General features: G+C 38.6%; 1 protein-coding gene across 1 annotated transcript in view; it reads left to right on the top strand.

Annotated features, from left to right (window-relative positions):
- The first annotated feature begins 13,417 nt into the window (after positions 1-13,417).
- The window catches only part of TMC1 (transmembrane channel like 1), a 55,364-nt gene continuing 45,043 nt past the window's right edge, over positions 13,418-23,738 (top strand). Inside the window, exons 1-3 of the mRNA XM_066569537.1 lie at positions 13,418-13,451; positions 21,709-21,771; positions 21,906-22,275. Of these exons, the coding sequence (XP_066425634.1) occupies positions 13,418-13,451; positions 21,709-21,771; positions 21,906-22,275 (467 nt within the window). The remainder of the gene's footprint in view (positions 13,452-21,708; positions 21,772-21,905; positions 22,276-23,738) is intronic.

Below are 23,738 nucleotides of genomic sequence, written 5' to 3'. Positions count from 1 at the left end.
CAGCAGCAAAAGCAAAAAGTGGCCACTGACAATCTCTAGATTCTAATATTTAGTCAGGAAATACAGCCCTGTGGCGAGCACAGGAGCCTGCTCTTTTCCAGCTGAATACCACTAGCTGAATGTAAGTTCCATCTAGTACATTGCAATCAAATCTGCCATTGTCTCCAATCCCTCAAGCCCCACATGGGGAATCAAAAAGGATTGTGGTTGACTGACCTTGGCTGGATGCCATGCACCCACCAAGCTGTTCTATTGTTCCCCTCCCCAGCTAGACAGGGTAGAGAAAATAAGAAAATGAGGCATAGGCTGAGATAAGGCAATTTACTGAAGCAAAGTGAAAGTTTGTGCACGCACAAGAAAGAAGAAAAAGAAAAAAGGTTTATTATCTACTTCCCATCAGCAAGCAATGTTCAGCCGCTTCCCAGGAAGCAGGGCTTCAGCATATGCAACAGTTGCTCCAGAAGGCAAATATTGTAAACAATGAATGCCTGCCTTCCTTCCCCTTTCCTTTTCTCTTATGTCTGAGATGATATCATTTGGTATGGAACATCCCTTGGTTAAGTTTTGATCAGGTGGCTTAATTGCGTGTCCTCCAAGGATCTTGCTCACTGCGGCCTCTTGATGGGAGAGAATGTTGGAGAGGGAGTGCTGTGCCAGCCCTGCTCAGCAGCACCAAAACACTGCTGTGTTATCAACCACCTTCCAACCAATGCAGGGAACAGAACTGTGAGGGCTGATATGAGACAAGGAACTCCAGCTCAGTCCAACCCAACACAAATGATTTGCCCTTAGAGAAATATTATTGACTGTCAATTATTACCTCTTTTAACATGTGGGAGAATCTGCTTCATGGTCTTGCTGGACACAAAGGTGGGACTGGGAGGTCTGTGGTGGTTCTTGGATCTTCTTTTTTTCCTTTTTAAAAAGGGACCTTATATCCCTCTTTCAGTGAGTGGGATCTTCACCAGGCTATGCCCTGCCTAGACATTCAGACCTGACAAATGGTGGCTTAGACATCTCATCTGCCAGTTTCCTCAGGATCTGTGGATGCATGTCATGGGGTACCATGGATATGTGCACCTTCAGCTTCCTTAGATGGCCTTGAACTTGATTTTCAACAGCTCTTCATTCTCCCAGCCCCTGCCCTTTCCTTCTGCATCTCAGATGATGTGGCTGGTGTACTTGACAGGGAAGATTGAGGCAGAACTTTGTTGAGTGCCTCAGTCTTCTTCATATCCCAGCTAATCAGGGATTTCCCAGGAAATCTCCAATTTCCTTCTTGAGTGACTCCACTATTTCCCCTACTCTTTCTTTTACCACCATCGTACTTGTAGAAATTTTTCTTGTTGGTCTTGATGTCCCTGCCAAGGTTTAATTCTATCATGGCTGTAGATTTTCCAATCCTTATTTTCCCCAGGCTATCTATCCCTGTTTCTATCCTCTGTAGGTTTCCCTTTTGTGTTTGAGTTTTTCCAGGAGCTTCTTGCTCATATATACACGCCTTCTGGAATTTTTGGAAGGATACATCACTCCTTAAGTCCAGGGCAGTGAGCTTGTTTCCCGTCATCCTCACTGCTGCAAGGATCTTGAACTGCACCATTTCGTGGTCACTTAGCCCAGGCTGCTCTTGAGCTTCACCTTCCTTGTCAGCCCCTCCTTGTTGTTGAGAACAAAGTTCAGCACGGCACCTCTGCTTGTTCTCACTTGGAGAAGGCAGTTGTCATCACTGTATGGTGGGAGACTCCTGGATTGCCCTGCTGTGCTGTCCCTACAACAGATGTCAGGGTGATTGGAGTCCCCCATGAGGACCAGGACTTGACATTCATCTGTCAATAGGAGCAATAGGCCTCATCCTCTTGGTCTTGCTGGTCAGGCAGTCTGTAGCAGACCCACATTACGTCATCTGTCCCTGCCCTCCCTTTAGTCCTGAGCCATGAGCTCTCAGTTGGCCCCTCATCCATCCCCAAACAGAGCTCCATATACTCCATCAGGTCATTGACATGAAGAGAGACACCCCCTCCTCATCTCCACTGCCTGTCCCTCCTACACAGCCTGTGCCCATCCATTCCAACACTGGAATGAATCATAGGAGTCATCCCACTACATCTCTGTGATTCCAGTAAGATCACAGTTCTGCTGACATGTGCATATCTCTAATCCCTCTTGTTTATTCTCCATGTTGTGTGCATTTGCACAGGGGCATTTAGATATGACTCCAATGAAGCTGACTTACTAACTGCAGTGGTTGGAATTCTTTTGAACTGTCTCAGCTCTCCTGCTGACCTGCGATCCCTCTCTAGACTGTGAGCATCTGTTGCTGGTCCTGACATGAGACTGGTAGGAATGGGATGGATTGAGGTTCCCCTCTTCTGGCAACTTCAGTTTAAAGCAACACCACTGTTCTCCACTCCACTGCTTTGTTTCTTTGTCTTAAATTGATAACTTCTGCTTGAATGAAGGCAATGAAAAATATTCTTTACAATTAGAACAAGAAAAAAAGTTTAAAGAGGAAATAAGTCTTCAGCAGGACTTCATTATTAAGATGAAAAAAACCCAAAAAGGATAAGACATAATATGTTGTGTTAAAGAGTCTGGAAGAAACATTATACTTGACAAAAAACCTCATTGCCTCCACAATTTTTTATTGATTCACTTCACAAAGCACAAAATTCAATGTGAGCATTTTAACGTCAGTTTCTTCATTAAAGGTATCAGAGCTCATTGGAAAGGTTTAGTGAGGCCTGGGGATGCTCCAGTGCCAGGTCTCCACCTTTGGCTAGGCAGAGGCACAGCAGGCTGAATCTAAAGTGCATTGCTTCTGCCCGTTTAACTACTTCATACAGCCCAATCTGTGCTGCTCCACAGGAGAAAATAATAACGGCCAGCTGAAATTTTGAACTCATTGATGTTGGTAAACAACACTCCTTAAGGAAACACTGTAAAATGTTGAATCCTGTCAGAAGACAAGAATGTTCTGTGCATTCACAGTACAGATATCCTCTTGTAACTTTTCTGAAACACTTTCCTCTGTTAAGTCCTAGATGACTCTGGTTCCTGTGAACATCTTGACTAACTGATTTCTGTAGCTTGTCCAGCTGAAGCGAAGAAAATTCTGTGGTTCAGTGTAGAGGTCACAGCATCCACGAGCACCCTGGGGACTGTGGAGACTTCCAGGAACACTTATGCTGACTGCCAGGGAGATGCCCCTTTCCTGCACGTGCGTTTGCGACATCACCAAGAGATTCAGATTCTCCTTTGAGAATGATAAGTAGCACATCATCATCATATCATTAGGCAAGTAAAACAGCAGGCGTTACATTCCTTTTCAACCCCAAGAAGTGTGTTACATGTACTGGAGTGCCATCTACTGGCTCCTTTCCTCTGTAATAATTAGACAAAAGCGCCAGCCTTGCGTGTGTTGCTTCATCCAGGACTATAATGTAAGTTGCATCCCAAAGAGGATTTCTCACTTCTCCTTCTGCGTCCAGGACCCAGACCCTCAGAGACTTTCACCCAGCTCCTAGACCTTCAAAGTCTTCATGCTGGTATTCAGGCCAACCCTATACATACCTCAGCATCCTAGTTCTTCCTGCTCCTTACCATTTCTGCTGCCTTTGAAGGTATCTCGGGAGAGAAGCTCATGTGCTTCCACTGAAACATTCAAACACTGTACATGCAAGTAACAGCAAAACTGTTAATCACAGAATCACAGAAGTGTGGAATATTTCAGATCAGAAGATAGCCATAAGTATCATTGAGTGCGTCTCCCTGCTCCTCTCAGGACTAACCATACAACTAGAGCATTATCCATAATGTATCTCCTTGACCTCTGATAGACTTGGTGCTGTGACCTCTTCCTAGGAGAGATGTTTCAGTGACTGGCAATGCTTTCAGTGAAGAATCTTTCCCAAAACACCAATCTGAACTTCCTCTTAAGCAGCTTCATTCCTCTAAAGTAGCTCTGATTCCCAGAGAGAGGAAGTCAGCAGTCACCCCCCATTGCTACACTTCAATGGGGTCTCCCCAAGCATTCATTTCTCCAAGATTCACAAGACAAATGACCTCAATGCTCCTCTTAAATCTTGCCCTTGAGTTCTTTCACCCTCAGCTTGGTCACCCTCCAGAACTGACACAGGATTCAAGGTGAGGCCACCCCAGTGCAGTGTAGAGTGGGACAATCACATCCCTTGACCAGCCAGTGATTCTGTGCTTGATGCGCTCCTGGGAATGGTTGGCTCTTTTGGCTGCCATGGGACACTTCTGACTCATGTTCAACTTGCCACCAATCCAAATCCCTAAGTCTCTTTTGTTGGGTGGCTTCCCTGCCTCTTATCCCCCAGTTTGTACATACCCCCAGGATTTTTCCATCCTCGATGCAGAATCCAGCATTTTCTCTTTTTTTCATTTTCATATGTTCATGATTGTTCAGTTCTCTAGTCCATCCAGATCTCTCTCTAAACCTCTCTACCCTCAAAGGAGTTCACAGTTACTCCCAGTTTAGTATGGAAGGCAAAATTATTAAGTGAATTTACATTTGATTCCTGTGTCCAGATAATTTATAAAAGACATTAAAGAGCACTGGCCCTAAATGCCAACCTGTTCTAATCCCAATTAATAAAATCCTTTGAACCCAACCCATCAGACAATTGGTCACCCAAAGTATCATTAAGTCCAACTTGCTGGCAGTTTATCAGTAATGATACTGAGAGATACAAAGAGAGACATTACTAAAGTCTTTGCTGAAATTAAAAACCACACACTTTTTTTGGCTTCCCTTAGTCAACTACTAGCATGACTTTGTCATAAAAGGAAATTAATGTAGTTCAGCAGCACATTCCCTTTGTTAACTTGTGCTGGCTGTGACCAATGATTTTGTTGTCTCTCAAGTGTTTTTCAGTAGCTCAAAGAGTAACAACCTTCTCCATAATTTCAGCAGGCACTATGAGACTGACAGACCTGTAATTATCAGCCTTCCTTCTTTCCCTTCTTGAAAACTCAGGCAACATTTGCTAGTTTCCAGTCCACTGGGACATCTCCAGACTCCCAAGATGTTGAAAATAATGGAGAGAAGTCAAGGGATACTATCAGCCAGCTCTCTCAGTACCCTGGAATGAGCCCCCTTGGAGTGGTTTACGTGAGTCCAGGTGAGGAAGCAAGTCTGGAAAAAGTTTGGAGTTGACAGAGAGTGTATCTTGCCCCCAGTCATGGTCTTCTAGCACTGGACTCTGAGGGCACCAGGGCCCACTACTGGTGTTGAAGACAAGAGCTGAAAAAGGCTTTAGTTTTTGCTTTGTCCATATCCCTATTTATGACCAGCCTTGTCAAGCAATGGACCAGTGTTACTTCTGATCCTCCTTTAGCTTTTCAAATACTTGTAAAGCCCTTTTTGTTGTGCTTCACAGTGCTAAGCAGCCTGAACTCCAATCAAACTTTGCATGCAGGAGAAACACAGCTTCTCTTACAACAGGGAACAGCCTTGCTGTAGCTGCCCTGTGTTGTTTGTCCCCATTTTCAATGTCAGCGCACCTTCATTTTCTGCCTAAGTTCTGGAAGCACATCCCTGCTTAGCCAAGCTGGTATTCTGCCCTGCTAGCTTGACTTCTGACACTTTGAAATTGCCTGCTCCTATGAAATTGTCACTCATTAGAGTTGACAGAAAAGCAACCAGCATGGACCCAAGTAAATTCAAAAGCAGATCCTCAGAGGACCTTCCTAAGTAGCTCCTTCTGCACCCTGAAGTTTGCTCTCCCTGTATCCTCTTTATTTTATTTCCCCTTCGTTCTTACACAAAGGGTCTCCACAGTGTCACCTCCAGATGCAAGAGCCATTCATTCCAGCCCATCCAGTACATAAAACACAACCCCTTCACCTTACCTGTTCTGTCTATGCCTCCTGAAGGAGGCTGTAACCCTCCAGCAAGGAACCCCAGTTACAGGATTCATCTTACCATGTTTTGCTTTTGCTAATGATGTGTTTTTTCTAGGACTGGCCGAAAACCTAGTCCTACATTCTCCTGCATTTTCCTTATATATATTTACAGACTTAATATGATAGTAAGGATGGGAGTAATAGCCATAGTTTTGAAGGGAGGATATAGCCATATAAATAAATTTATATGATTGATCATTAGAAGAAAACTGGACTTTATTTAAAAAGAGGGGACAGGTGAAAGGCAAGGTCAGTATATTTGAAAATATTTATTTATTCGTGTCCACCTGTCTCTGTAGTTGTGTTTGTCTTCTCTGTTGGTATATGCTGCTCCTGTAGTGATGAGTTCACAAAATTATTTGCAGGTGTTTACGTTTTACAGCCACATTTATGTTTTTGATTCATGTGCCTTTTGAATACATGGAGATAGAATTAAGCTTCTACTTTTTCCTCCTGGATGGAAGAAGAGATGGAATAAAGCATATAGATCTCCTTGCTTTCTTCTGTAGTTATTCTTTGCTTTGTTGAGTGGTACAATTTGTGCACATTAGCATCCATTTACTGTCAGAAACACCAGCCAAAAAGTGAGGTTTGCATGTCATACCAGAAGTTGACTGTTTCCAGAGCCTTTTTCTCCTGCAGTTAGCTGCTCGCTGGGTGTTGCTTTGAAATTATTCTCAGACAATGAAACAAAAGAGTGCATTGTTTATATCACTGACAGATTGACCAAGAATGGTATTTTATCTCTACCATCCAAACAGTTGATTAATTTAGATGTAACAAGTCATAGGAAGAACAGATATAACTGACACCATGCAAGATTAATGCAGTTTAATTTCATGCTCTCTCTTTTGCTTATTTTTAGCAAAACATCTGTTGAGTGGTCCACTGCTTTCCTAAGTAATGAGACTGTTCTTTTCCTTTGATGCTGGTTTTGCTGTGTGGGGAGCTCCTGCATTAAGGTGCAGCTGGTTGGCACGCGTTGCCATCTGTTGATAGCTGAAACTGCAGAACCACAGGAGAGGTCATAGAAAGACAGAATCACAGAATAAGCTGAGTTGGAAGAACCCCATCCAGATAATTTAGTCCAACTCCTGGCCCTGCACAAGACATCCTAAGAATCATGCTGTGGGCCTGATAGCATTGCCCAAACACTCCTTGAACTCTGTCAGGTTTGGTGCTGTGACCACTTCCCTCGGGAGCCTGTTCCAGTGCTCAACAGCATTCTGGGGGAAAAATTTTTCCTGATATCCAACGTAAATGTCCCCTGACACAGCTTTGTGCTGTTTTCTTGAGTCCTCTCACTGGTCGCAAGAGTGCGGAGATCAGTGCCTGCCTCTTCACTTCTTCTTGTGAGGCTGTTGAAGACCACTATGAGATCTTCCCTCATCCTCCTCTTCCCCAGACTGAAGAGACAAAGCACCTCAGCTACTCCTCATATAGCTTCCCCTCCTTCACCATCCTCCTTGCCCTCCTTTGGATGCTCTCTAATAGCTCAATGTCTGCTTTATACTGTGGCCCCCAAAACTGCCCCCAGCACTCAAGGTGAGGCTGCCCCAGTGCAGAGCAGAGCAGAGCAGGACAATGCCCTCCCTTGCCTGGCTGGTGATGCTGTTCCTGATGCACCCCAGGACAGGCTTGGCCCTCCTGGCTGCCAGGGCACTGCCCTTGTTAAACTTCATGTGGTTGTTAACTGCTCAGCTCTCTTGCTTGTCAAGGTCTTTCTGCACTTGAAGGAGTTGACAGTCCTTCCAATTAAGTATCATCTGCAAGTATTCCTTTGAGTTCCGCATCCAGGTTGTTAATGAAGACCTTGAAGGGCACGGGGCCGAGGATGGAGCCCTGCTGGTCCTCACTGGTGTCCCCACCAATATCTGGTGTTACCCTGCTGCTCCAGTGCCTGTCCACTGGAGTTTTTTGCCAGTAATTCAAATTTCTATCTGACTCTCTGTTGTATGCATGTATGTATGTATGTGTGTATGGCCAAAAAGTGATGGAAATAATAAAATAATTTTTCCACTTCTGCATAAATGAGGAGCATTAAGTCAATTAATATAATTTGGCAGACATGAACATGTGTGTGTGTAAAATTGCAATTAATGAGTGAGTATTGCATCACATAATGAAGACAAGTGTGAGCTAACAGAATTGTAGAAATTTTTCCCAGAATTTGGCTGAGAGGCCAGGACTGTGCAACATGGCACGTTACCCACAGAAAATGGATACTGAAACCTCTGAGATATTAAGAAACTTTAGGAAGTAAAGAAAGTTCTTTCCATGGCTCACACTCAGCTGTCTCACCTCCTCTTGGGGATAATTAGAAGGCTGAGCCAGGGCTTGGAGGACCAGGAGCACCATAGATTTAAAATGTTGATTGAAGCCTTTTGTCACAGTGATGGAAATCTTTGTGCTCAGGAATATGAGGTGGCGTTTTTCCCAAGGATCTTGTGTTGCTAAATGATGATGCAACGGTGTTTTGTTAAGACAAGGAGACAAGGGTATTCTGAAAAAAGTCTTGCAAAGTTACCTTTGTTTTCCAGTAAATTCCAGAGATTATGTGAAGAGAACTCAGCAGCATGTCATAATGGTGTCATTTTCTGTAAGATTTTAGAATATTAGCTGATGATCTGAATTTTGTCCAAATCATAGTAACTTTAAGACAGGTTTTAGTGCCTATTTCATTTAATGATGAGGTTTTTTTTCCTCAAAGGATCTTTTACATTACAAGTAATTCTTTAAAGAGTACTTAACTTTATAGCTTTGGTTTTTAGGAGAATGTGATTTTATGGTTTTAAGCATGTATTTCAAGGCTCAGTCTGTGTATCCAGGGTTTGAGCATGGCAGTATTTTTCCAATCATGGAAATAAATCTGGAGTTGCTCCACCAGGTCCAGCCAAAACTAAGTAGTAAATGCAATTATTTGAGCAGTGTGCCAATTTGTCAGCACAGCAGGTGCTAGGACCAGTCACACAGGCAATCTCTGCTGCCATTGTGTACTACTGGATATTAATAAAGAAAGGTCAATTAATGACCATTCATTCAACCATTAATTTCGGCTAGAAGAAAGACAAGAATATGATACTTAGTAGAATTATTTAATTCTAAGTAATATTATCATTAGAGGAAATATATATTTGCTTATCTTCACATGAAATTCCTGAACATTTCCAGCTAAAAATTTTCAGAAGTGGTGCAAAGAACAGAATATATGGATCTGCAGAAACTCTTCTAAATATATTCTTTTCTAATTAAAAAAATAATTAGAGAATTTTAGTGAATATTTAGGATTTTAAAGTGGGTTTTAAAGGATTTTAAAGTGAGTTTTGAGGCTATAATAAGACAATCTAATTCATTGACCAAGACCAATTTGGACAAATTCCTCTAAATCATACCACCCAAATAAATTTATTCACATAAATTGATTAGAATTTTTTTTATGACTTCTTTGTGAGGCTTTTGATGTTTTTTCTTTCAACCCAGTTCTTTTGTCTACCATGAGACTCTAATGAAGATTACATCCTGCTATACTTTTGGTTTAAATTCCAGTTTTTTAGAAAAACTTGAAATATAATATTTGAGAAATGTCAGAGAAATTACTAGTGGGTTTAGAAACAGTAATTGTAAAAGTGTGTTGGCATTCCCTGTAGTTTTTTGACTTGGTTATTAGATTTCCTTTCCAAAGGGGCTCAGAGATCTCTATACAAATAAAGACCTTTCTACAAGTAGATTTAAGCTGTAACTCCTTTCTCAGTCAATACCAGAGAGGCATCAGAGCAATGTTACTTGTGTTTCTGTTTATGACATTCCCTAGTCAATGTTCAGCAGCTGAACTCGTTGACTTGGGAATTAGTATTTGAAAAGAATGCAAGTCTGCCTTTGGAAGTTTCTGGCATGAAATGAATCAATCTGATTTGTCATCTGATGGTGGCTTTCACCCTTACCAGGGTCTCCTCAGTGCCAGTGTCACCTCCCTGCTCTGCTAGCACTGCTGCAGGCTGGTGCCCCTAGGGGAAATTTTGACCCCCATCCCACCTCAGCTGCTTCCTGCTGAGTCTCCTGCTGCTCCCAGACTGATTGGCAAAATCGTCCACTCAGCTGTGAAAAGATGTGGGATAATGAGGGTAGTAGGCATAGACTTACCAGTTAATGCTGTTCAGACTCATCGGAGTCATTTGAATGTGGAGTCAGGGAAAGATTGACATTAAGTAGGACATTAGGATGAAAAAGGTTTCTGCCAGCAAGGTGATAGTGCCATACCTTCAGACTGTTTTTGTATCTACTTCCAGAACTGCCTGATTTTATCATGTCCTTTGACAGGCAGAATATACATTTTGCATGCCTCTAGACAAAATGGCATTATAAAATCCCATCCTGAAAAGAGTAACTTTTAGCAAAGTCTGACAGGAAAAAAATGATTGCCTTATGTTTTGCATTAAGTTTAGAAACAGAGGAAAACTTCACCTTGAAATATGTAAAAAACAACATTCAGTGCACTTCATGGTTGTAGAAAGGGTTTTCAGCTGCTCTGTATAAGTGTGAAGAGGGAAATTACAGAGGTTCTTTGTGCATAAGTTGTGCCATTGTAACTTAAAAGATGCTTACAAGCAAAATTGATGCTTGCAGATTTACTGAGGCATTAATGTTTATACAAAACATGGTTAAGTCATCATTCTTTGGTGTCATTGCTCTTTTCCCTAGCTGGATGTATGTGTTTGGCAGATGGCTATCACTTCAGCAGTGTGCAGAAGAGTATGCAGACCAGTACTTTCCACTTCTTCGTTATGGGTCTTCAGCTGAGGTAGGGATAATTGTGTATTGCCATCCTCAGCTTTTGCCTACTATGCATGCTTCAGCATGCATACTATACATTCAGAATGTATAGTAACTGTTTTCTGACAAAGAGATGGACATTTGAACAAAGGGAATAAAATGTGACATGTTTGCCAACATGGACACTTTCACAGTGTTCGACAAATTCCACCAGGACTAAGACGAGTTCTCTAAACTTGTCTGCAATGAGACTATTTTAATATATTTTTATTTATCAATAGCATTCTGTATGTTCTGATTTCATTGCTATTGTATAGAGCTAAATTAAAGTAGTTTGGGTTTTTTGTTTGTTTGGGTTTTAGTTTGTCTATTTGGTTTGGTTAGGAGTTTTTTTTTGAGTTCTCTGTTTTTTGTCTTTCAAGCCTCGTATGCTGTAAAGAGAACCCAGTGTAAATGAAAACTGTTCTCAATCTCTGATTAGTATTTTAACCCCCAGGGTAAAGGGAAATCTAGCACATATCTCCTTGCTATGTTAGCTCCAGTGATAAGTCTCTCTTCAAAGTTTTGCAGCCTCTTCCTGTCTCCTGTCTCTTGACCCTGGCTGCCCTTTCTTTCCCACATCATGTCAAAATTTGACTACTTCTTGTGCTAATACAATTGTTTGTGGACTGTGCTGTGGATGGGATCACTGCACTAAGCTGACTTAAGAAACTGACTATTTGCTTTGATTAGTGATCCAGTCTGCGCTGCAGCCCCACAGTGACATACTGATGAAGGCAGCAAGAAGGAACTTAAAGAAACATTTAACTGTACAAATACAAATATAAACTACAAATGAGACTAGATACACTAACAAGCTATGCTGTGAAAAAAGGATTTAATAAAATCTAGTTGCTAACTGACTCAGGAGACCTTAAGAAACAAAACTAAATGTTCACAATTCATGTACATTATAGCAAATATTCACCCACAGACAACATCAGACTGCATATTTAACTCTTTTATTTATGTATCTTTTAAAATATTGCCTTTGCATCTCTGATTTTTGTGTTTTGCAGTTGTTTTGGGTAAGATTGATAAGTCAGCCTTCAATATTTTTCCCTTTCCTTTTCATATATCCAGTAAAATATTTTCCAATGTGGCTAATAGATGTAAGTGAATTTTCTTGTTTAAATTCTGAAGAAAACTTATAGGACCAGTGCTCTGGTCTCATTTTGACTGCAACTGCAAAATACCTTGTTAGAATTTTTTGACTGCTTCTTTTTGCAAGTACTTGCAAATCCATGCTCATCAGTCTTCCCAAGATATTCCTCTTTCTGTTATTAAAGAAGTACAGAAGTCTACCAACTGAATTTTAAGAACATGATTATTACTTTCTGAATACTTGCAACATAGTATAACTAGGGATATTCAGAGATTATTTTAATGTTTTCCTAAATTTCTTGGTTTTTATTACAAGTCTTTCCCAAGTAAATAAAACCACAGCATCTAGGATATTATGAAATGACTAATATAAGAATGCAGCAAAAGAGAAAGATACTAGTTCAGAAAAAATGTTATATAAGACAGGGACTCTTACAACTGTGAAGGCAGGCTTAATCTCTCGGGGAATATTTCAAACATACAATGTTAATACTCTAAGAGAAATAGCAATATGTTTCAAAACAAAACAAAAAACCCATGCAGCTCCATGCTAAAAGAAAATGAAAAGGTAAGGTAGTCAGCCTCACTGGATTAATTTCCAGATAAACTTCCTTCAGACACCTGAATGACAGCTCCAAAGAAAAAAATGGCTTTCACAGTCCTGTATGTAAGAGGATCCAGACACCACTCAGGAGCATCTGAGAAGGTAGGCTGTTCTGCAGATGGTCACACTCTTTTTCAGCTGGGTCACACTGAAAGAATTTCAGTTAAAGAGTTATGATGGAATTATGTAGTTAATTACAAATACTTAATGCAAGAATTGTATTTAGTGTTGTTTTTATTTGTAACATATTCTTTCAGATTTTTATTTCCAAACCTGACTTGTCTTGTAAAGTACATTTTGGGTTTCTTCCACTGTTAATTTAGATCAAAGGCCAGTCTGCATAAAACTGGTAATCTCAGTGTGTAATATCTGGATATAAAGGCAGAAACAAGAGTCCTACAGAACTGCAAGGAGGTGCAAATGCAAACCAGCAGATAAGTCAGAATATACCTCATTTTGCAAAGATTTTTTAAATCAGTGTCAGGGTATTCTATTAAAGCTATGCAATTTAAGCATGTCTTTGGTAAAATCTGAGTTTTGTGACAGAAGAATATTCTATGTAATTTTCTCCATGTGCAGAACTGTAGATCTGAATACAGCATGAGAGCATACTCATGTGGACACTGTGCAACCTCCTTTCTCAGTAAGGCACTTATGCACTTAAACCTATGTTTGTCATAGGTAAGTAGATTGCAGAAGAGCTTTTTCAGCAATAAGAATAAAGAAAATAAATAACTTCTTTGACTCTTTTAATCCTAGTATGCCAAACCTAAATAGTAAACTAAACACTCATGAAAGATTTATCACTTACGAAATTAGTATCTTCTTATATTTCAGTGAGTGAAACTTCACCAGCGCCACCCATTCAATGACAGGCAGGATGATATTGTGGGATGCTTCATCTTGAACCACCCAGCCTTCAGATGCTCTCCTGTATATCCAGCACCTGCAGCAGCCCTGTGAAACACCACAATGACTAAACAGGACAAGTCCACAGAGGGAAACGGTAATTGCAAATATCATTATGCAACTTAAACACATATTTATTTTCTACATGTAGCTCAATAGTGTGAAAACTCTGTTTTCTTCTACTTCTCTTTAATATAAAATCTTGTTAGTCACAATTCATTATCTTTTGTTCAGAAATGTGTTTTACTTGGAAGTTGACTAGTTGTAGCATGATAGTGTTTTTTTCCACTGATTAGTAAATCAAAAGATTGTGACTACAGCCCTGTTATTTGTCTTATACTTACATGTAGTTTGTAGGAAATACTAAGAAAACAGTGTTACTTTGTGGCTTCTGTAAGGTGCATAAAAATTGCCTCTTTTTCTTACCGCTTTCTATATTTAGTATGAAACGTCAAACATTCTACAGAGTAAGATTAACAGTATTTCTATATTAATACTACACTATTCTGGATCTAAGAAATGTTTTTTGTAGGATAATAATGCCTAATGGCTTGTTCTGGCGATGTGCAAGTCTAATATGAGAAGTGTTCTCAGTTCTCATTAGCAGTGCTACTCTTTCTAAAGCAAGGATCTCTATTGTATGCATGATGTTTCTTGTCTTCAGCGTGGGAGAAAATAAGAGACTTACTCTTTAGGTCTTGATAAGTACCAGAGCTGTTATTACTTAACAGGGCTTCCTAGATTTTTAATCCATAACTGTAACACTCAATATTAATAAAATATATTCTGCTTCAATAGAAAAAATCATAAGGGACTGCTGAGCATTTTTACAGAATATAAAAAGCAGTTCAGTTTAAAATTTCATCTTATTTGCTTTCCTTTTATTGTCTGAGATCCTCTTATTTTTCTCCACCTCATTTTTTTTTCTACAACACCCTTTATTGATCAATTTAATTTTCCAGCAGTATATGCTAATGGAACTCATTTTAACACAAGAGAATCACAGAATTTAATTCAGCATAGGCAAAATACTTAATGGCTACAAAAGAATTTTTATCTCCATAAGAAACCTTATGAGCATGACCATAGAACATACACATTTTTATTATAAATTTATTATGAACAAATTTTATGACTAACAAGGTTCTAAGTTTGCCATTAACATCTGCATTTTACTTGAAAATACCTGACTGAATTGACTTGTATTGATTCAGTGATTGTATTATTCATTTGAATTATAGAGGATATCATTCCCATGGCAAGCCAATACTGTACACTTTTTATCTGGAGAAGTTGAAGTTTTTTATTGCTGAATCATGATCACTCCTTGACACTTCTTGTTTTTCCATGGAAATTTATCTTGTACATATAATTTACAGTAAAACCTAGCAATGACAGTTATGTGTGTCTTTGGAGATGAGATCATGTGAGTAAGCTTAGGACTGCATTACGATTTCAGAACATATGAAAAGCTGAACCTCCATTAAAAGTAACCATGAGACACTTCCAGAATGTAGTTCTCCATCCACTCCTAACTTAAAAAGTCCAGGGGCTGGAGCTATATAGCACAGAGTTCAGGAGCTAATCTAGTTGCAGTTTCTTTACAGGAGGTTTTATGTCATCACTGCTGACAGTCCCGAGGAATATTCTTGCAACAGTGTCAAATAATGCATTTTTTCTTTATGATATCTTTATCTCTAGTGAAACCATTCTTGGTATGGTGATTCTCCATGTTTCACAGCATGTCTGCTGTAAAATCTAAGATAGTAGGATATGTATTATTATTATGATTGAACTCATGAACTCATATTCATGAACTCATTATGATGAGCTCATGAATGTGAATTCATTGTTCCTCGCATCTCATACAGGAAAAGACAACCTAGGTCAAAAATCTTCATAGTGGATTTTCAAAAGGGAGCAGTTGGAAAGTGCCTATTAGCCTCTAAATATAGTAAAAAGAATATGTGGTGAGCTGGTCAGCTCTAGTTATCAACCTTAAAATACCTTTCTTCTCATGAATAATAAAAAATACGATTGACTTCATACCTACTAAAAACCCTTCATTTTTAACTTGAATATAAACTCTTTTCTCCATATACATATGTGTTCTTCCCATTTTAACAGCATTGGAAGTGAATGACAATGAGCTAAATAAATCCCATTTCAGAACTGGAAAAGGCCAGATTGGTACAGTTTACTGCAGTCTCAGTCTTTTTTCCTCAGGGTGCACTGAACACTTAATATTCTGATCCTAATTCTTGCAGTAAAGCCTGCAACGAAAACGGAAAATTGCTCACCCACTGCCTCATTGTGGGATGAAGACCAAGTGCAAATGCTGTGTCTTGTTTTATTACAGTAACCAATGTGCCCTGCAAGCTGGTCAGCTGGTCAGCTCGCTAGCCTTGGATAAGTAGAAGCACCCCAAGGTTAGACCTTTGTAGGGCACAGATAGGAGAACACATAGATGAAGTGAGTTACAGAGGCCTGGAAACTTTTGCACATATCCCTGAAGGGGGTGAAATACTGAGGGGCTTCTCATTGATCCGTCTTTATAACAATAAAATCAGATTTTAGAATCCTTGCACTGAAATAATGCAATAAACAACTCGTTTATCGCTGAGGGGAGGATTAGCCTAGAAGAAGTCCTGACCCTCAAACTGAGAGACAGCTATCAAACCTTGCCATGTGTAAGTACAGCCCAGCAGAAAGCTGGGAAGAAAGAGAGCGCAATCAGATGATGTATACTGTACTAGCTACAGTGTCAACATGACCTATGTGAGCTCAGTCTCTGACCTTTCAGTAGAAAATCAGTAATTTTTTCTTACAAATGGAGAAGAAATGAGCTATTTATGGATGTGAATTGAATGGATTTCATTTGCTCCCTGTGGTCTCCAGCTGTAGTCTTCAAATACTAATTTAAAACATTTCAAATATTAGGTGGGCAAATTTTCTTTCCTGCAGTGGGAAAGCTCATTGCCCCAGAGACAATTTCTGGAAACGATTCAGGTACACAGGCCTGCAGGGCACAACATTGTACATTAAGGTCAGTAAGTCTTCCAAGACCCTGGTATTCTTATGACATTGAAGCATAAATATTCTACCTACTTTGGTATTTATGATATTGCCAATTTTGATGGAAAAAACAAGCAATATATTAGCCAGTTTGTGTGTAACTGAATAGTTATTATTATTTTACTTTATAAATCCATAGGTATTGCTGGTCAGGATGCACTTCTTGAGTTGTGTTTTGTGATCGTTATGTTTGTTCATTGGAAGTAAAATTTGTGACACTTACTGGGAAAAAACAGAGGAAAAATAAAGCATAGTCTGAAATACCAAGTGTTATGGTTGCTCTATAAATGTAATTTTTATTTGAGATTTCTGTGTTTCAAGCTTTCTTCTTTTGTGCCCAAGGTGAGCCAAGGTGCTCTTCCCAAAGTCTGGAAAGACACTAAGAGGTTGAGGTCTCTAGTGTTAAAGTCACAAATCTTACATGGTGAAGCCTTCACTAATTCACTTTTCCAACAGACTTTCTGTGATAGCGATATAGTATATCTGGTGTATTTCACAGGTGTTACTTCCAGTGATATTTATTGTTACTTCCAGTGATATTTATTGTGAGATACTCTCATATAAACATGATTAGAAAGAATAATATAGAAATATATGTAAATAGATAGAACTGAGTGTTACATAACACTACCCTTTTTTGACTAGTACTTGCCAGGCATTTATTGTCTAATACAATCTTGCATTTCTGACATTTCCTCTTGTTGAACACTTAGTTTATTATCTACCTAGGCTGATGTCTTTCCAGCACTTACAGGACATGGTCCAGTTCAGAGACAAACACAGTAGTTGCTTACAGGTCTCTGTTGGCAGATGATCCATTTCATTGTCTTGACACTTAATTAAGTAGAAATTTGTTTTCATAATATATACAAAAAAAGTCAGACAGCATTTTTGATATACATGTTACTTTGCATTCCACTGAATTTTTTGTAGCACCAAAATGCAGAATTGCTTAGCAGCAGTCAGCTTTACACAGTAGTAGTGGGAGCACAGGTATTACTAGAGTGTGGCCATGTTTTATGAGTTAGTTTCAAGAATTATTATCCCTCTCACAGTGAAAAGTCCATAAAACTATGTCAGTGTAGAATAAGTTTAAAAAAATTCAAAGCATGAAATCTGGGTAATAGCTTCTGATAGAAGGTATAAAAACAACTTGGGAAATCAAGGTAAGGGTAAAACTATTCTTATGATCTGCTAAACAGACACCTGATAGAACAAAAACTAGAGTGTTATGCATTTTTTCCTGCCCTTAGTTTCCTCAGCAGCCAACATGTCAATGTTTAGAGCCCTCTCCCTGAGCTGTCTGATATTCTGCCTGTGTCTGTTACTTGCAGGTTGGTCTGAGTCCATATTCAGGACACCTTCTTTAAGTCTTGTAGTCTTACTTATGGCTATAGTCTAAATAAGACTTGGGGTAAAACGATAGCTTACTTAGATTACACTATCACTGCCCTTAATCTAGAAAGATGAGAAAGTTTCCCTTAAACTACTTGGAAAAAAAATAAAAATGTGATTGGATTTCCTGGACTAAAAGGAGTTATGGACTATATCTTCAAATATACTTAAAGATACATATGCAAGTATACAGTCATTAGGACAAGACGATGTATCCTGGAAGCTGTAGCAGTTGAGCTTTTGCTCTGAGTCAGACTAACTCAAGTTAGCTGAGTCAAAGGCTCCTATTAGCCCTATGAATATTAACACTGTGAAGATAAGGGGTTCTATCAACCCTTTTCTGGAAAAATTGGTAATTGTAGACAGTGCTTTTGTGACACTTGTTTTTACAGGAGGATTAACTGAACTTTTGATAAGTGGGATCACATGATCTGTTTAAAAATTCTCAAGATTAGTTTACAAATTTCTCATATAGTGAGGATTTTTTTTCCTGCAACGAATAGTACAATTTTACAAACCAAAGTATAAAAAAAATGCATTCTGGCTCCCCGTAGGATGAAAATACAGTGCCTGAGGAATGAACTCTACTGTTTGTCTATGTTGTGGTTTACAGCAGAACATTTAAATGAAGTACTAAACTGCATTTAGATATAGTGTCATCAAAACCCTTATCTGTGTTTGAAAATTGTAGAAATGCTTCTCTGGTAATTCATTGAAACAGGCTTTTACACAAGCACTAGTTGTGTACAATTGCTGCATTGTGAGCTGCCTAGCCTGTTCCTTTCCTCTTTGAAAAGTATAATGGAGTTTATAACCTGAAATAGTATAGTAGTAGTAGTAATAATAATAATAATAATAATAATAATAATAATAATAATAATAATAATAATAATAATAATAATAATAATAATAATAATTTTTATCTTATTACTCAAGTACCCAGCTAACTATCAACACTGGTCTTTCAATAGTAAGTACAAAACAATCAGACACAAAAGTTCTTAATGCAGCTTGTCTGAAGTACAAATTGTCAGGGGTAGCTGCAATGTGGGAGCAGTGTGGGGTGGCTGTGTAACTTACATGAACCCATACATATATGTGGTTCAGCACAGTTCTTCCATTCTTTCTCCTCGGTGATTTTTTTCTCTTCTAAACAGCACCAACTGCTATCAGTGCTGTCACAATAACTTTTAGTTCTACCTTGAGCTTCAGCAAAATGTTCTCTGCATGTACCTCTGACCTGGAAGAGATGTCTTTTTTTATAGACATACCAGAATGAGAAGGGCACACCTTGAACAGTCTTCATGTTAACACACTTTTTCTCCATATGAAGTTCAGTTTGGAGATACAATTTTAAATCTTTGCAGACATAAATTTTGAAGGTGCACTAGTGCTTGCTGGACATGTCTATAATACCCATTTCTAGCTGATAGCCCCATGTAATCACTGGTCATGCGTTCTAGGTTTGTTTTATGGCAATATTTATTTCTGTTTGATTTTTGGCTTTTTCCTTATTTTTTAAAAAATTATTCTTTATTACTCAGGTGCCTGATAATTCAGATGAAAAAAACCTATTAACATACAGAACTTAATATTCAGATACACTCACCCACAGCAGTGTTTTCAATGCTTTTTCCGAGCAGTCTGAAATCTGTAAATTACCTTAGAATTTTATCTCAAATTTTCAGTGTAGTGAATTTGCTATCCTTATGCTACTAGAATTAAACAGATTCCAGCAGATATCTTCTACCTTGTTTAAGTCTCTGTGTCTCACAATCCCTTGTCACTGTCATTGTTATGTCAATATGACATCTACTCAAGCTTGGTAGACTTCACTGCTGATGCACGTTTCAGTATATATGATAAACTTCCATTTGTTTGCTTGTTGTATGGGCTCATCAGGGTGCACTGAGGCCAATATCTAACCAAAAAATTGCTTTCCTGGGAATTTCTGTTCGGCCATAGGAGATCAGCCACAACATTAGTTTTGATAATAGGCAGTGCCCTACCGCTGCATGCAAAGTATCTCTTTAGAGGTGTTTGTCTTCATCTTTGCAAGCTTTCAATAGCAGCACAATGGTCTTTATCAACAGAGATCCTGTTACTGTCAGCAGCAGAAGGCATGTGTCCAGGCAGGACAAAGGAGCACTTACTGTCACATTCCAATGATGATATCGAATGACAATATTTTTGCATAATCTTAAAAATTATGGTGCAGATGCTGTCAGACTGGTAGAAAGTGCTAATTATAATTAGATATTTTGTGTAGGGAAGTTAGACTCATTTTTAATATGCCAGTTAAAATCTGGTTAATACAATTTTGCCTGTTACGGCACATAGTGAAAGAAGACCCTGGACTCCTTGTTTGCAGCCTGACATACTCTTCATTTTACTCCTTTTCTTTGATACTAGGCAAAGTCAAGAAGTTAGCCACAGCAGTCCCTAAATAAATCAATTTGTGTATAAATTTTCAATTAATTGGTAGTGGTTTAGTAAAATTTATAAGAGAAACTGGGCAACCAGGGAATGCGTGAAGAAAGAATATAAAGAAAAATTCAGAAATGTTAGAGATGATTGAAAAAGGAAGATACTGCAGTTTCTTACCTAAAAAATGCTACTATAAGGATCAGCACCTATCACCTGTCCACAGGGGAAACTGGACAATACATACATGGAACATTCAGATTATATAGGAGTGGAACAACTACTGGCTACTTCTACTGTTTCATGGTAATCTCTGTTAGTCTTCTCATTAATTTCCTACTACCACCTATTTCTATAAATACCAATAAAGTGTCTAAAGTGTTTAGCCACACATACAAGCTCAAAAATACCTCAGAAGGGCTCATTAGAACTTGGCTTCTCAGATATTTCTTCTGAAGAATCTTTCCTAGGGAATATCAGGAGTAGTTTCAGAAGCAGTTTCAGATTACTTAGAAGTTAAGTGATATATTCATACCAATGTAAAGAATACATTGTTATGAAAATTATTATTTGTAATAATATGTATGAATACATATTATTTAGATATTAATTAGATATTATGATGGATATAATACATATGAGAGTATTTTTATTATTTACTTTATTCTCTATAAATCCATGATCACAGCTTCAAAGTGTACCAGGCAAATGAAGTGGATAATTTTCTGCTTATTGATAGGTAGCACAGACATTGTCTCTCATTGAGCTTATTGAGAATGATTGAGAATGAAAAATTAAGCAAGACATTTCTAAGGAGAAACGTCTATAATAACTATAATTTTCTAAAAATAGACTATCCCTCTAAAGCCTTCAATGTTAAAAACCTCTTGTGTGGTAGAGTGGTAGAATAGAACTTGTATGTGGTAGAACGTAGAAGTGAGTTGAACAAGTTTTCTCCCTGTGCTTAGAGAGTTGATTGCTGGAACTTCCTCTTTCTTCAGGAATGGCTTTCTTCAGCTATGCTGCGAGTCTGGAGCTTCATGCCCTCCAGTCAAATCAGAAAATGGTTCTTTTAGTATTTTTTTAATTTCAGCAAGTTATTTATCTCTCATATTTAAGAAAATCTCAGAGAATTGTCTGAGAAGCATTTTCATCCTTGTTCTCCAAATTTTAGGTTTTTTTTAGCATCCTCTTTTCCTATATATTGCTTCCATAAAAAGAGTTCTTCCCAGTGTCCCTTTGAGGTGTATTTATTTGAGTGCTGAAGGAAAGTGTAACTGGTTTTTCTGTCTTCATCTTACCTCTTGAAAACTGTTTGCCATATTTCTGAAAGCCTGGGTTCATAAAATATTGTAAAGAAGTACAAAGCAGTGGTTGCCAAGAATTTCTTGAAACCCCTGAATTTCTAATCGTTGATCTACCCTTCATATCCACTGGACTTTTTTTTTTTCACTTGACAGATGGCAGTGATGACATTGAAGGGGGCAGTGCAGTTGAGAATGAAGAAAATACCAAAGAAACAGGTCAGTGACCTGGATTGCTTTGAGGCTGGACACGGAGGTTTTCTGATCATTACTAAGAATGAAGGAGCAGGAAAGGTCTCCTTCTTACATACACCCTCCTCTCATGTGTTTTTATGTTTTTTAATCAATCACAGATAAAGGGAAGAAGCAAGCAACACCAAGAACCAGAAGAGGACATGCCAGAGGGAGAGACAGGCATGGTGATGAAGACGATGAGGATGATGAAGGTGGGATGAGGAGAGCTGGGCCTCGCAGGCACAGAAGCCGTAGACGAGGACGAGCAGCTGGAAATGAGGCCAGTGATTCTGATATGGAACCTGTAAAAGCCAGGAAGAATCAAGCAAATCAGAAATCCAAAGAAGATGATGAAGAAGATGAAGATGAAAAAGGGGGTAAAAGTGGGAAAGGTAAAAATGAGAAGAAAGGGGACAAAAAGTCTGATAAAAAAGGGAAAAAAGAGAAGGCCAACAAGAAGAAAAAAGACAAAAAGAAATCAGGATCAGGGTAATTAAGTTTTTTTCCCTTATAATAAAACTATAGTTGTCCTAGATAAAACCTGTTTTCTCTTATAGCTGAGAAATACCAAGAGTCAATATGACTCCCTTACTTGTGACAGTCAAATTGGAGCTGGACAGATATTCTTTATCCTGCAAAGAAGAAATGACAGCTGAGTGAAATGGAAACTTTCTGGAAAATCATATCTAGTTATATTCCAAGTATGTGAGCTGCTTTCTAGAGAAAGGGAGTGAAAATGACAGAGGAGAAGATAAAGTGGTAGAGGTGGTAGAAAGTGGTGAGATCTGACCCGTTTTTTTCTTTTTGTGAAACTAAAATGCCACAAACTCCAAGCTGATTACCTTCCAAGAAAGCCAAGTTTTATTTCCAGTATAGAACTAAAATCTTGATGCTTCTCAGAAGATCACATTCTTGTTTCCCAGCCAGTTTTGAGCCAACTATTTAAGATCAGTGTCCAAATTTCAAGAACCTGGAACCAAAAACTAAAATGGGATTTTCCAATCTGTCTCCCACTCACTTCCTCTGAAATATCACTTTTCAATTTTCCAAAGTATCTAATGCAACCTGGGGTCTTTATAAGACTCCAGTGACAGGGAGCCCTTCAGAAAAATATTTCTATTTCTCTGCCATCCTAGCATTCCCTTGCTCCTTGTCCCTTCTTGTGCTTTTGAAAGGAAGCAACCCTGGGAGCCATGTATAAGGGAGCAAATGGAGCTATCTCAATGGAGAGGGAGAGAAACTCCCATTCCTCAGTCATCACTTGTTACAGCTGTTTCTGTTCCCAGAGGCATCACTGGAGAGCACAGCAGGACTAAAAGGAAAATATACAGTAAGATATGCTGTTGTATTAATTTGTCTGTGATCCCATTTCCATACCTTTCTACCTAATTTCCCTTCCCAATGAGAATGAGAAACCCTAAAATTTTTCTTTCTGCTGGCTCTTCACTGTGATGGCAATTATACTCCTGTGTGCAGTTTTCTGTACTAACAGAGCAACAGCTCTGACTGTGTGAACCTATGTTCCTTTGCTTATTTTTGTCTTCATTGCAAACATTTACTCAGTGTTAATTAAAAAAGGCCACTGAAAATAGAAAACTGAACAAAGGCACAATGTTTTTCATTGTCTTCCAAAGTTTTTAATATTAAAATACATAATTTTGGGCTAAGTAACTTGAAATTGCTGCCTGAACAAAACATTGATCTTAAAGTATTAAGCCTAACAATATTTGAGGAAAAACTGAGGACACTCTCAAAGATAACTCAAGAGTATTATATTTTTAGACTTACGGGAGCTTCTGAAAAGATTGAAGAATAATATTTTAAAATATTATCAAAAGAAAAGACAAAATAATGTAAGAATGAAGGATAGCAGGCTGGTGATCAGTTTGGCTGTGATTGAGATAAAGGTTTTGTAAGACTTCAGAATGGAAAGTAAGGTTGGCAGTATAGAA

This window comes from Molothrus aeneus, chromosome Z (assembly GCF_037042795.1).
Source record: "Molothrus aeneus isolate 106 chromosome Z, BPBGC_Maene_1.0, whole genome shotgun sequence".
Taxonomy (NCBI): domain Eukaryota; kingdom Metazoa; phylum Chordata; class Aves; order Passeriformes; family Icteridae; genus Molothrus; species Molothrus aeneus.
Note: the sequence above shows the minus strand (reverse complement) of the source record. Positions and strands in the feature narration are given on the sequence as shown.